Source organism: Miniopterus natalensis, chromosome 12 (assembly GCF_054644295.1).
Source record: "Miniopterus natalensis isolate mMinNat1 chromosome 12, mMinNat1.hap1, whole genome shotgun sequence".
Lineage (NCBI taxonomy): Eukaryota > Metazoa > Chordata > Mammalia > Chiroptera > Miniopteridae > Miniopterus > Miniopterus natalensis.
The window spans coordinates 71,299,664-71,313,296 of record NC_142092.1 but is presented as its reverse complement, the minus strand read 5'-3'; the positions used below and the strand labels follow the sequence as shown (position 1 = coordinate 71,313,296).

At 47.1% G+C, this 13,633-nt stretch overlaps 1 protein-coding gene across 2 annotated transcripts in view; it reads right to left on the bottom strand.

Moving 5' to 3' along the window:
• Nucleotides 1–13,633, bottom strand: part of MED27 (mediator complex subunit 27) — a 144,434-nt gene that overhangs the window by 81,942 nt on the left and 48,859 nt on the right. For both annotated transcript variants that reach the window (XM_016196596.2, XM_016196597.2), the window contains exon 3: nucleotides 3,034–3,164. In XM_016196596.2, coding sequence (XP_016052082.2) covers nucleotides 3,034–3,164 — 131 coding nt within the window. The remainder of the gene's footprint in view (nucleotides 1–3,033; nucleotides 3,165–13,633) is intronic.

The window sequence follows — 13,633 nt, the reverse complement described above, 5'->3', positions numbered from 1 at the left end:
CGTGGATTCTCAGGCCCCCTGTGGAGAGGCCTGAGGTCTCCTGTCGAACGCCAGCACCCACTTGCCCGCCAAGTAAGTGAGCCACCCTGGAAGTGACCGCTGAATCCCAGCCCATCCTTCAGATGAGTGCAGCCCTGGCTGCTGACTGCAATCTTATGAGACACTCCGAGCCAGAACCACCCAGCCGAGCCATTCCCAGATTCCAATGCACAGAAGATATGAGAAGCCGCATTTACTGTTGTTAAACCACTAAGCTTTGGGGAAGCTTGTTATACAACAATAGATGACTAGTGTGGCAACCATGAAGGATTCAGGTGTTGTTTTATATGAGAGTGCAAGGGATTTTCTTAATAACAAGAGTATTTTATAGTTATGCCATGCTCATAATAAAAAGTTTGTAGTTAGTGTTCTACAGAATACAACCATAATATTCATAAATGGTGATTAATGTACAAATTTAATCTATACCACCTTAAAATCTAACAACTACATTCAATAAGTATTGAGATGTGACACAGAACAATATAATCCTTTTTGGAGGTTTTTTTTTTTTAAAAAGTCTAGAACAGTATCCATCAAAACCTTAACAACAGCTTTCTCAGGGTGAAAGTATTATTGTTTTTTCTTTTTTGTTCTCTTCCTTTTTCCCAAAACCTACGACAATGTATGTATTACTAGTATCCTGTTTTTAATTTAAAAAATGTTATAATACAAAAAAGCCAGCAGCTATGTCTTATTGGTGTTTCTGCCCTGATATCTAACACATGAAGTGGTACATAGTAGATGCTCAATAAAAGTGCACTGAATGACCTTGAGGTATAGATCCTACCTACCGGACAGTAGCTCTATAAAGGGATTCCAGGATAATGAGAGCCCAGAAAGCTCAATGCTGTGAAAAGGCGACAGTCAATTTTCACAGGAAATAGGCTACTAAGTATCGAAAATCATTTCAACATTTGTATTCTTAAGACACAGTAACCACTATTCCCTTTGAAACTAAGTATTTTGAGTGATTTGTTATAAATTTATAATGACAGTTGTGAACACCTCCTTTTTTTCTGGCATGAGAACAGTCTGTTGATTGCCTTGGTGCTTAAAATAGCATCTAAGTGTCCTCATAATAGCATGTCACCTGTAAACAGATTTCAAGCCAATGCAAATTAACAAATGGCGAACAGATGGACCAAGCACGGACTTTTGTCAGGAGAGTGTTAGCAACACACACTTTTTGGCTCCAGTCTTACGGGACCATTAGAAAGTCTTTCACTTCTCGCCAATGTCCTGCCTCAGAGACAATCCATGCAGAGAAAATGACAAGTTACAAGGCCCATTAGACTTCTGAGAGCTGGGAGTTGAGGTTTACAGAATCGCCACATCAACATATGAGAAAACAGACCGAGTCATGTTCCTTAGGAAGTTTTCTGCCGGACGGTGAACACTCTGCCTTGCATCACTCAAAGAACCAGTCCCTTAGTCTGAAAAACAAGGCACCTGTGCCTGCAGCAGACAAAAAATAGCTTGGTGGAGGCTGTTTGGTTATGTTCATTCTATTCTGGGAGCAAATGTGAATCGTGAAGAAAACCTGAAAGTCATAGAGACAGTGGTAGAAGAGTTTCCACCGGTGAGAAGAGGTCCCCACCCATCCCCTGAAACACCCCTAGCTCCTCACTGGCCTTTCTTTTCCTTACTCTCCAAGTTTCCACCATGTCACCTCCTCGGAGAGGCCGTTTCTGACCATCTGGGTTTAAAAAGTTTCCCCCAGTCATCCCTACCACCCTCGTCTTCTCTTCCTAAGCACCAATCATAACCAGAAATTACTATATTGTTGTATGTATTCATTTGTTTAGGGGTGCTTTTGTTTGGTCTTTTTCTATCAGTAAACAAAATGCTTTGGGAAGATGGGACCACGTCGGTCTTGCTCATGACTTTATCCCCAGGGCCTAGGACAGTGCCTGGTGGATAGTAGGTACAATAAATATTTGCTAATCAAACAGAAAATAAGTGAAGGCAAAATATGTGAGTTTCATCTGCAGACACTTCTCTGGACTGGAAATTTCAAAATGTAGTTTGTACCTGAGGATGTAAATGAAATAACTGAGGGGCACAATGGGCGAGGGCGTGTGTTTCGAGTCCACATCAAGCCTGTGGGGAGGCCTGCCCCCTTGGGGGAGTGCACGCTGACAGAAAAGCCATGAGCAAAGACTGCTGTGTTCACATTTCTGAGTCCACATCACTGAGTGAGCCCTGGTTCTCATCTCCGGGGGCTCCTGGGGCAAAGCCACCCAACAGGAAAATGAATGAACTGACTGTGGCATTTTAGAAGGAATATTACACGGCTACAAAAAAGAACAAACAACCTAGATGAATCTAACAGATGATGAGGGGGGAAAAAGCGGATGCAAAGTATTTCCTATTGTACGATCCATGAATACGAAGTTCAAGAACGAATGGGAACAGTGTTAAACTTGGGGACGGGGGTGGCACGTGTGTAGACTGGGATTATGAGGAAGGACCCTGTGCGATCCAGGCCCTGGCGGCCACATGGCTTAATCTGGGGAGAGCTACACGGAGGTGAACATGTGTAAAAAAGTACCCAGCTGTATACTTCATGAACCTCACAGTCATCTCTCCTGCTGAGAAAAAGAAGGGCACATGTATTCCTATTTAGAAAGGAAACAGGCGAGCCCAGCTCCAAGTCTGATGCCAGCTCCCGGTTGTCCAGTTGGTGGATTAAGGACAACTGCACGTTCCCTCTGCCTGCCGCGGGAACGCGACCAGGACACGGAGAGCTGTGAAGGGTCTTAAAATCCTAGGTGGAAAAGTCACAAAACGCATACTCTGAACTGTATTATAACTCTTCACTTAAGATCTATGCAAAACATGTTACCCACATACTAGGTTTCCCTTCTAACAGATACTTTTTTAAAAGAAAAGGAAAAAACACACAATCTCGCAAAAAAAACGTTCAATTAGCCAAAAAGCAGCACAGAGAAGCGCTGGCCGCGGACGGCGCGCCTGCTCGGGCCTACTCACTGCGGAGGCAGGACGAGGGTGGTGGGCTGCGCCTTGGGCCTGCGCTTGGCGGAGACTCCCATCTGGTTGGCGGAGCGCTTCAGCGACTGCTGGTTCAACAGGCCGGACGCCAGGCCCGCGTGGTACTGCAACTGCAGAGACGCCGGACAGGGAGACAGGTAAGGTGCGGGCCGGGCAGAGCGGCACGGGGCCAGGACCCCACAGGCCTTACCCCTTCAGGTATTTTAAATCATTTCTAACACAGCTGCTAATATTTTGCTTCAAGGGATGTATCAGAAGGAGAGAGAAAAACAGACGAGAACATGAATGAGGCTGCTCAGCACAGGGTCACACGGTGGGGAGCCTGACAGGATCCAAATGGCAACAAGGGCTGGGAGGCGGCTAGAACATAAAGAGGAGTTCACACCATTTCGGTGAATTGTAAAAACAGGTTACATTGTGAGCAGAGAGACACTTAAAAAGATGCTCTCTAAAATGTTAATAGTGCATCTCTAAGTAGTAGAATTAGAATAATTTTTACTTTATATTTTACTACCATTCATATATATGCTTTATGTAAATAGTTTCAAAGCCAGTGTCATTTTTTATAAAAAGATCCACTAGTTCTTAGAGATAAGTTAGTTCTGGGAACTCCTGCTACTGTCATGTCCTGCTTATAATAAAAACCATGTGCTCGGAGACCACTGCAATAAACCAGGGGGCACAAGGCTGCTTACAAACAGATTCAAACACAGGCGGGCTCAGGGGTGAGAAGCTCGGGGCCTCTGCTTTCAGTGGTTAAGACACAAGTGTCAACCATAAGCTCAGCAGGACAGCTTAGGACAATGGATACAAATGGATACAGACTCCATGAAGACCAGGGATGAAGTATTTTCACTCCTTTTCCACATAAATGGATAAGGTAGGGGTAAGGAAGCAGCACACTTTTTTTTTTTTAATCCTCAGGGAAGATCTTTTTTCCATTGGAGGGAGGGAGAGACAGAGAGAGAAACACTGTCGTGAGAGACACATCGATTGGCTGCCTCCTGCACGCTCCCCAACTGGGCCGGAGCCTGCAACTGAGGTACGTGCCCTTGGCCGGAATCGAACCCAGGACCCTTCAGTCCAAGGGCTGGTGCTCTACCCAGTGAGCCAAGCCTACCAGGGCAATGAGTTCTGATAATGTGTACCTCTGTAAAACTGCCAGCCAAAACAAGCTATAGAAATTTCCCATCGCTGCAGAAACTTCCCCTGTGCCCCAGTGCAGACAATCCCCCTCACCCCAACTCCTACAACAAGGGTCTTTTGATTTAAATACAACAAATTCTCACTCGTTGACAAATGGAGCTTATATCCAACTTGACATGTGATAGTGGCTCCTAGTTTCCCTTTTTAATCCCACACTTTTGTACTTCAGATCATAAGAGTTGTCATCAAGCTGTCGATAACAGAATGATCCTTGAAAGGTATCTGAATTCAAGCAGATGTAAATAAAACCTCCAAGTGTGAAAATGACAAGCTAAGAATGCGGAGGAGACCCCTCACGACATCCGGTATGGTTCTTCCCCCTCCCTCAAGTTAAGCAAGGTCTTTCAGACGCTTACTTAGAACTAACTGAACAACAAACAGTAATTCATTCTGAAGCTCTGAATCAATTTCTTTTCAAAATGCTCTTCGAAGGATAGATTTCCTTTGCAGAGTCAGCTACACCCCAGCTCATGGTAATGAAACTGGTGACCACCGTTTAAAAGGGGCTGGGCCCTGGATGCAAAGGGTAATAACGTTCTGAAAAATAAATGGCCTCACCTAAGCCATCGGGCTGCACACAAATAGAGAATGAAGGAAAACAAAACCAAATGAAATGATCTGCTTCTTGCAAGTGGCTATAAAAATGAAGATCTCCAGTCACCCAGTAAGACTGAAATGTCTGTTTGGAGCATCCATATTGCTTTTTAACAGCCTCTTGATTTACGTGGTCGATTTGCTGCGGGAGCCTTATGGCTGCACAATACAAGACAAAGATCTATCACGTTCATAATGGAAATGGAGCTCCTCTCATGGTGGAAAAGGGAGGCATAATTTGGTTTTAACAACTCATCTTAGACCAATGAATTCTGCTCAGGTTTGTTTTTCTCCTACAGGGTTCTTAAATGGGGATCAATGGAAGCGAGGGACAGTACAAGTTTGAAAGACAATGTTTCAAAATGTCAGCTACTTGGTTTCGATCGTCCCCACCAGAATGTGCAATGAGTGCAATATGCACGGGGCTTTATGGAATTAAAGGGAAAGACAGCTTGGCAGGGGTCCCCCACTCAAGGCGGCAGCTTCCTCTGGCTCTCTGCTCTGTCTTGTTGGGGTCCATGCAAGCTCAGCCATTCCAGCCCTGCTGACTCCTCGAGTGGAAGGGCCTGCTAACTAGGCAGAGGGGCAGGGCAGTTTTGCCCACCTGGCATCATTTCGATCATTTGCACAAACAAACAAACAAACAAACAAAAGCAAAGCAAAGCAAAGCAGCAGAGATGCACGCGGGCTGCTGCTGCCTTTGAAAGGGTTCCTTCGAAGCCTCAGCCATCTCAGGCAGCCTCCATGGACCCTGCATCCCGAAGGGCACACGTGGGTGGAAGAACTCTTCTCCCCAAAAACAAAACCTGCCCTGAAAGCTGACTTGCGGTGATTAAGCGGCATTTGTTAATCATGTGTACTTATCCCAGTTTCCAGGAACACGGCTCCGGCTGTCAGGATCTATAAGGGGCCCATTAAATATTTACTGAACCATCTTTATAATGGGAGAAAAGGTCAAAGTTAATAAAACTGACAGGCAGCTCCTGTCCAACTGGATTTATACATTATTTAAGCACCAAATACTCCATTCTACAAAACAGTTTAGGTCTGAAAAGACTCCTGAACACGTTCACTCAGCCAATGGATCTAAAACAGCAGCAGGAAGCTCGGAGCTAACCCACAAATAAACATTAAGCACACACCACTCTCCAAAATACTGCTGTGAGTTTTCAATTACAGGTTCTGTAATATTTCTATAAAAATGTATTTCAATAAACATACTTTGCTCCAAATATCTGTAGCATGGAAACAACTGTTTCAAAAAGCAACTTATTAAAGTTCTAATGCGATGTTTCTATCCAAGATCCACTCTCCGCTAACCAGCAAGAACAACATGAAAAGGGGAAACGTGAAGTGACCTGTTCTCTTAACCCCCACATCTTACAGCTGGGAGGAGAGTGTTTAATGCGGCCGGGGTCAGGGGGTCTTTACTAAGTGGTAAGTTATCACTCGGTAATAACAGTGATTTCAGTGTTTTCTGGATTTTGAGAACATTTCTCTCAGTTCCAACTCTGCTGTCTATTAATGTCCACCCTGTATTTCCTATGACTGACCTAGGATTTTTCTCTCAGTTCTCAGCCTAAAGCCCTTTCTAATCCATTATGTCTGCTAGTTACCTCTGTACATGGGAAAATTTCAACAACTCATAAAGACCTGGGGAAAACACCATTTAGAATTAGGAAAACCTTGATTTGCCGAATAGTTTTAAATGAAGGCTGTTTTAGTATCATTTAACATGCAAACGTGCCAAGTGCTGCCAGGTAGGTGCCTAGTAGACTCTAACAGCCAGACTAGGAGCCTGTGTAGGGAGATGACACTGGAGACGTGCTGCTGGGCTCTGCTACTAAGAGTTGCGTGAGCTTACGCCTCCCGTCCCCCTACAGAGCACTTGCGAATCCTCTCCCTCCATCCCCCTGCTCTGAAGTCTGACTCCTTGCAATTTTTAAGGGAGTCACATGGGAGTGTGGTTTCACCCTAGAGTAGGGAGGTAATGTCCCTACAATTTCACACAGTAAGTTAACAAACCTTACACCCCTGGGTAACCTAGGTCTTTACAGAATCTGTTTTTAAAGAAGTCCAAACTATTAAGGCCCAAATTCAATCAGCTTTAATATGATTCGAATTACAAATACCATACACTGGAAGGAAATTATGTGAAAGGAAATTATAAAAAGCAGGATTCAAATGCAGTTTCGGACTGAAATCTTGGGTTCAGAAAATCAGGTGAGCAACCACCCCTCCCCTCCTCAGTTCTCTACTTGCTTCAAGTCTCCCACGTTGTTCTGAAGGCTTCTACCTGCTCCAAGACTGACAGAGGACATACTCTGCAGTGGACAGAGTCTGAGAAGAAAGCAGAAGGAAATCCATCACAGGGATCGCTCCACTGCACTCGTGACGCCACCAAGGCGCTGGTGAAGCAGTGGCGTTCAGTCAGGCCCCGGACATAAAGCCACAGTGTGCGCGGAACCTCCCTGGGGCCCAGGGCACAGAGGCTCTTATGCAGTGTCACCTGGCCCTCACCATATGGCCTGAATCCCACTTTAAGAAAACCTGACATTCAAAAACCTCAAAACGTACAGGCCAGATCAAGCAGGCCTGATTCCTGCCACTACAAAGACCACTACTTCCTTCTCCAGCATCCACCAAAAGCTACTTGGGGGAAAGGGGGTCCTCTTACCCCCCTCCTCTTACCCTGAAGGCACGGTTCACTTCATTTTTAAGTCACTTTACGTATAATGACATGTAAGCTTCTAGGGAACACTAACAAGACACATGGACACTTCTAGTATCTAAACCCTCTGACCAAAGAATGAGATTTAACTAAGTCGTAACAAGTCCTGGCTGGCTTAGGCCAGAGGGCCCACGGAGAGAAGAGAGGACGAGGCCAGGCCCCCAGCCAGGTTCCCTTCCCCAGGCACAGAGCCCCTGCCTGTGGCGGCACCTGGCACCTGGCACCTGGGAAAGGCGGCCTGTGTTGTTTCTTGGTCTGACTGCGAAGGCAGCCGCCTAGGGAGAGCTGTGGGCAAAGGCCTTGCTACGGATTAACTCTGTTCCCTACCACGTCCAGGACAATGCAGTGCACACAGGTGACGCGAACAAACCTGCCAGCTCGTGAGTGGACTGGCAGGTTAGCACGACTGCGGTGGCCTGGCCTGACCTGTCACTGCAGCCAGTCTAGGGAACGAAAGGCTCCGTGAGACAGTTCTCCCCAGGCTGGCCTCCTGAGGAAGCACACACACTGCCGTGCAGGTGCTCTGTCATTACAGAGCCACGACGGAACCCTTTCTCCTCTCATTCCCACCGCCCCAAAGGAGGTATGTCTGAGCCCCTCTGCAGACCTGAGTTCAAGAAAAGGCGTCCACAGGGGCTGCACGTGGATTACTGCAAATGACAGAATTCTAATGTTTAATGCCTTAGAGAAACCCACGACAGCCTGAGAGAGGTGACTGACCCGAGGCCACACATGTCTTAAATGGAAGGTGGCCACTTGGCAGTTACCTGTGGGGGAATGAGCTGCACCTTTCTACCTGGAGGCCTGGCTGGCATTTGTCGTCCCTGCTCCAGCAACGAGACACAGTGGTTCCTCTCGCACAAGGACCCAGACGGTGCCAATGGAGCCATGATGTTAGCATCACAGCACTTGCTGGCTCCTGTCTGCTCCCTTCACTCTGACCTCTCTTAGGTACTGAGATGTCGCCTGCTCTTCCTTCCTGACTCCAGTCATGTCTAGAGTAGGGAGTTTGGAGAAGTTCTGTATATTACCATTTTAAGGTTTTAAAATATCATTCAGGGTAAAAAAACAACATACACACAAAAAAACCTTAGAGAAAAGAAATCATAGAAATGTCAATGTTGTCAGGAAATCTAAATTCTAGACTCAGCGGTAGCACATTTTACCTGCCCCACGGCTCTGGCACTGTTGTAAGACGGGCCCATCATGCTACTATAACAGGTCTTTATACATCCTCTCACTGTCCTGAGAATCACATGCACAATCTGTTTTCTCGCAGGGGTTCTCTTTGAAAAGCTGTGTACCATCTCACGACAGCAACAAGAAAGGACCCGTCCATGCAGTGTCACTTCCCCTCAGCGCACAGCCCACAGCCCCTACCTGAGGACACACCCCACACAGCCAGGGTGTGAGCACAGTGGGGGCGGAGGGCCAATCTGAGATTCTTATCCAGTCCTGTTTCCCCCAAGTCATTAAACTTCCAACTAGAATCGAGATTTGAGCCACCCAGGAACACTTCATCCCCGCTTTGAGCTGCAGAGACCTCTGCCCTCATTACTGAAATGTGTTTTGTTTGCAGCTAATGAGAAGAACCACGCACGATGCTAAAGCTCTGCTTCTTTTGAACGTAACTCTAGGAGAGAAACAGGAGGCCTGCCTTGGTGTTACGGGCACCCAAGAAAACAGCCACAGAAAAACACCAGCCATTTAATTGGTTTGCTTGGATTTTTATCTAAATATTACTTCTTTCCCCCTTTTATCTCCTAAGACTTCTTCCAAATAGCCAACTTTAAAAAAAAAAAGAAAAGAAAAACAACCTTAAGTTTGAGCTTTTATGGGGAAAGATCTTTTTATTTAGTCACAACACCATCAATAAGCCATAAGAAGGAAGCCTCCAATTTAGATGCCTATTTGTTCTCTTCTGGGAAGCTGATTTCAGGCTTTTCAATTACTAAGAAAGCAGGACAGCAAATCTGGGCCGAGCCTCCTGCTCAGCCGGAGCATCAGTGACATGCTAAATGCCATTTGTTTCTTTCTTCCTACGTACAAATCCTCAAATGCCCGAACTTCACAGCCATCAAAGAAGTAAACAGAGAGGACGGATAGCTGTGTTTTCCTTTCCTAAGTCTCTGTGCTGTGTGGGGTCGTTGAGGACGGGTCCCCTGGAACACCCCAGAACTCGCACCTTTATTAATAGCCTGTCTCACAACTGGCCCCGTTTACACCACAGCTGCACCGTGTCACCAGGCTTCAGAGATGCCAATAAGTTGGGAGAGATGTCACTCCCACCTCCGAACAGACTCACTAACAGAGCCAACTGTGCACGTGGCTAAATATGGACCATCTGTAACGAGAGAAGGAAGACAAAAGAGAGCAAAAGGGAAGACGAGCTGCAAACTCTGGAAGAACAGACAGAGGGGTGCATGAGACTGTATCCCTGTCTCCAGGGAAGCACCTCAAGTTTCCCACCAGGCTCTCAACTATGTGCCCCACCTGGTCCTAGAGAGCAAGGCACAGGGTCACAGAGAAAGGCCATGCTGGAGGGTCGCCTGGCCACTCAAGAAGGTGCAAGCAGGAAGCAGAAATAGGATGGGGGCAAAAATCTGCCAGGGCACCAGAGAGCACCCTACCGGATTATAAAAGAGTGGTGACAGCCAGTGAGACCGGGGCCTCGGGAGAGGGGCAACAAGGCGCAATCCTGCTCGCGTAGGCTCCTACTGGAGGAAGAAGTCCACGTCCCAGGGCCACCTTGTCCCTGTCTCCAACGGAGCTGAACCACCCAGAATAACATCCATTTGCACACTGTGCTCGATACCCAACGAAACCAGAACGCGTACTTGACGGTTCTGTTCCCCCCCGGACAGGAGAGGAAGGTCTTGAAGAGTAATACGTCCTGCAGTCATCTTTACACTTCCACCAGAAAGGCCCTTTCTAGCTGTTTTTTTTATCAGAAGTATATACATTTTTTTACATTCAATATTACTCTGTATTAGTTTCGGGTGTACAGCATAGTGGTTAGACAATCCTACAATTTCAAAGCACCCCCCACTATTTCCAGGCCCCACCTGCACCACACATAGTTATGACAATATTACTGACTACCTTCCCTGTGCTGTACTTGCTGAATATTAGTTTTTAAATGCATATTAAGGCCTGGATCAACAGTCTAAAAAGTAAGGCTAGAATTATGTCTAAGGCCCCTTCTAACATTAAAATTCTATGATGTTATAAATATTTCTCCATGAAAAGGCAGTCTGAACTTGACTTCCTGGTATAAAAATCAACAGCGATAAAATTTAAATACACTTATAAAATGCAAACATTTCACTAGTTACCCAAAGTCTCTAATTTAAAGGCCATTCGGGGGGGTGCTCTCTGAGACACCCAATGCCGTATTAGCTGAAACCCAGTGCACCGCTACAGGCCTCCCAAATGTTTACTGACATACAATAAAATGACAAACTTTATTTAGCTTGTTACTCTGCCCACTCACATGGGAGGCATGGGAAGAACTGAACACTCCCGAGCAACAAGTATGTCCCTGGATGGTTCTTTTTCCCACCCACCCCCAAAAAAGAAAGCAGGTTTTTCAACTGAGAGCTGAGTAAACTGAAACTGGATGCTTCCAAACTCAAACCTAGACCTGAATGGTAAGCATTCATCATCTGCCCAGTTATCACTGGAAAGGTTTCAGTCAAGACACCAGAAAACAGGATTCTTGAAAAATCACCAATCTGACAAACAAAACTACAGTTAGGTTACCAGCAGCCTCTTTCACGAGGAGTAAAAGGGGTTCCTGGTGCCCTCGCATCAGTTTAGATCTAGGTGGAGAGTTTAAGTCTTTCTGCCATGTCACCAAATGACGACTTCTGCTTTGAGCACCACTTACCTCCGACGCAGCCCCCCCTTACTCCCATGTCACCTGGGAGGCACCCGACTGCTGCCTGGCCGCACTCCACCCACCCGCGGAGTGGGAAGGCGGAAAGGCGGTGCATGCAGAGGACACTTGGCGGAAGGAGAAGGGGAAACGGGCCACAGGTCCCTGACTTTGAAAGATGCGGAACTGTGACGTCAGACACACGGAGACTCGGGGGGAAGCTGGGGACAGCTGCCTGCCAGGAGGCCTGTGCGAACAGGAGTCAGGCAGCAGGAGGAAGCCTTTAGGACACATTTTTTTATCAGTCATTTTTGACAACCGCCTTTTCCCTCAAGAACAGGAGGAGGAAAGCCTGGTGGCTGAGAACTGCCGGTGGGCGAGGGGCCCAGGACGCACAGGCTGGCACTCGGAGGCAGGGCAGCCCCGAGGGTGCTCCACGTGGCTGCGGTTGCTGAGCCGTTTCTCCGGCAGCGCACAGGGAAAACAGGCTGACCTCCCAGGACGAAGCTGTTTTCTTGTTGACTGAGCACACTCCCTGAGGCAGCCTCACAAGTGCCTTTCCTGATCTCAGAGCCCGCGGAAGGAGTTTCCGTCGGCCTTTCACAGTGAGAAGGCAGAAGAGCAGCTGTAGGATTAACTGACAGGATGCGTGCCAAAGCCTTGAGCGGCGCCCCGCGCACGCGGGACACAGCCGTCTCGTTACCAGGAGCCACCTCCCCAGAAACGCACGCCTCCAACCTGCCAGCAATGACCGAACGTTCACAAAACGATTAGAATTATCATCTTTTAATCAAACACTGTCACCCTAAACACGTCAGACGATAAACTGGTACGTGTAAAGGAAAAAAGGAAACAGAAGAGCCCTCGAGGCCGCTCTGAATGAGGAGCTGCGTTTAGGAGGAAGCCCAGCTGGGTTCTGGTCCAACTGAGGCGGAGGTTCCAGCAGTGGCGACCCTGTGGCGACTTGGACAGGCTCAGCACAACCCAGGGTTCTGCCTGAGGGCTGTGGAGATGCCTTGAGCTCCCCAAGGGAAAGGCAGTGCAGAGGAGCAGGGGAAACTCCCTCTAATGTGCTGTGGAGAGTGTTCCTTTATCTACACACAGCCTCCGTGCCCAGGAAGCTGGCTCAACCTTGGTCAGGAGTATTTCTTACGCAGCTAACAGTGCTCAGCACTGGAAGATCAAGTCTCCCTCCGGACCCCAGAGCCCCATCTCCTTTACAGGACGACTGAAGTTTATTGTTGGTTTAAGTTCCAGGTGTGATTGTCTACACAGGAAGTATGAGAAAAGGCAAAGCAGGTGTCAGCTTACATGGTAGGATTTTTCGATGATAAATATGGGGCTGTGATTTCCATTTTTTGTAAGGAAAAAAAAGCAAACATCATACATACTAACTGTGGTATGTTTTGGGTTTAAAATGAACCACAGATCAGAGTGAATTTCCTGCTGATCCACATGACCGAGGTGTGATTTCTACTCCACTTACTCTAAGAATGCAGAGAGGCAGCCACCTGTTTGGAGAGAAATCACAGGGCCCTTACTTAACGACAGTGTGACCTTGGGTGAGTCACTCTACGTTCCAGAGCCTCAGTCTTCCCCTCTCACTGGGGATAACACTGTTACTCAATATTACTCGATTACTCTAAAAGCAATCTGGGATTTCACTGAGCAAAACCACACTCAAGTTCTTGGAGTCAGTGAAGGCTGAGTACAGGAAAGTGCTGAGCAGAGTGGCTGGCACACAATACACAATGAATAAATGTTAACTAGGACTATAAACAGGCTGAGGTTGCTGAGCCACTAACAACGAACCTGAGCTTAGGGGTGATTGAGCCAATAACTGGAAGGCCTTGCTTCTCACAAAAACAAAAACAAACAAAAACCCTAGAGGAGGTGAACCAGTGAAAAACAGGCCTGTTTGGGGATGGGTCTGAGGAAGGGGAGTGTCCAGAGATGGCTGGACTGAAAGAGAGCTTGGCCCATGCTCAATGTGCAAATTAAACTTACTCCCACGATGCTCTGCAGCCCTCCTCAAAGTTCCTGAATTGTGCTGTGACAAACAAGCCAAGCAACCACAATGGGTATCAGCGGCAGCCAGCTAGGAGTGTCTAAGCAGCTGTCACCAACCACGCTCATCCAGAAGATCCAAATGGGGGAAGCAGCCTTCTTTG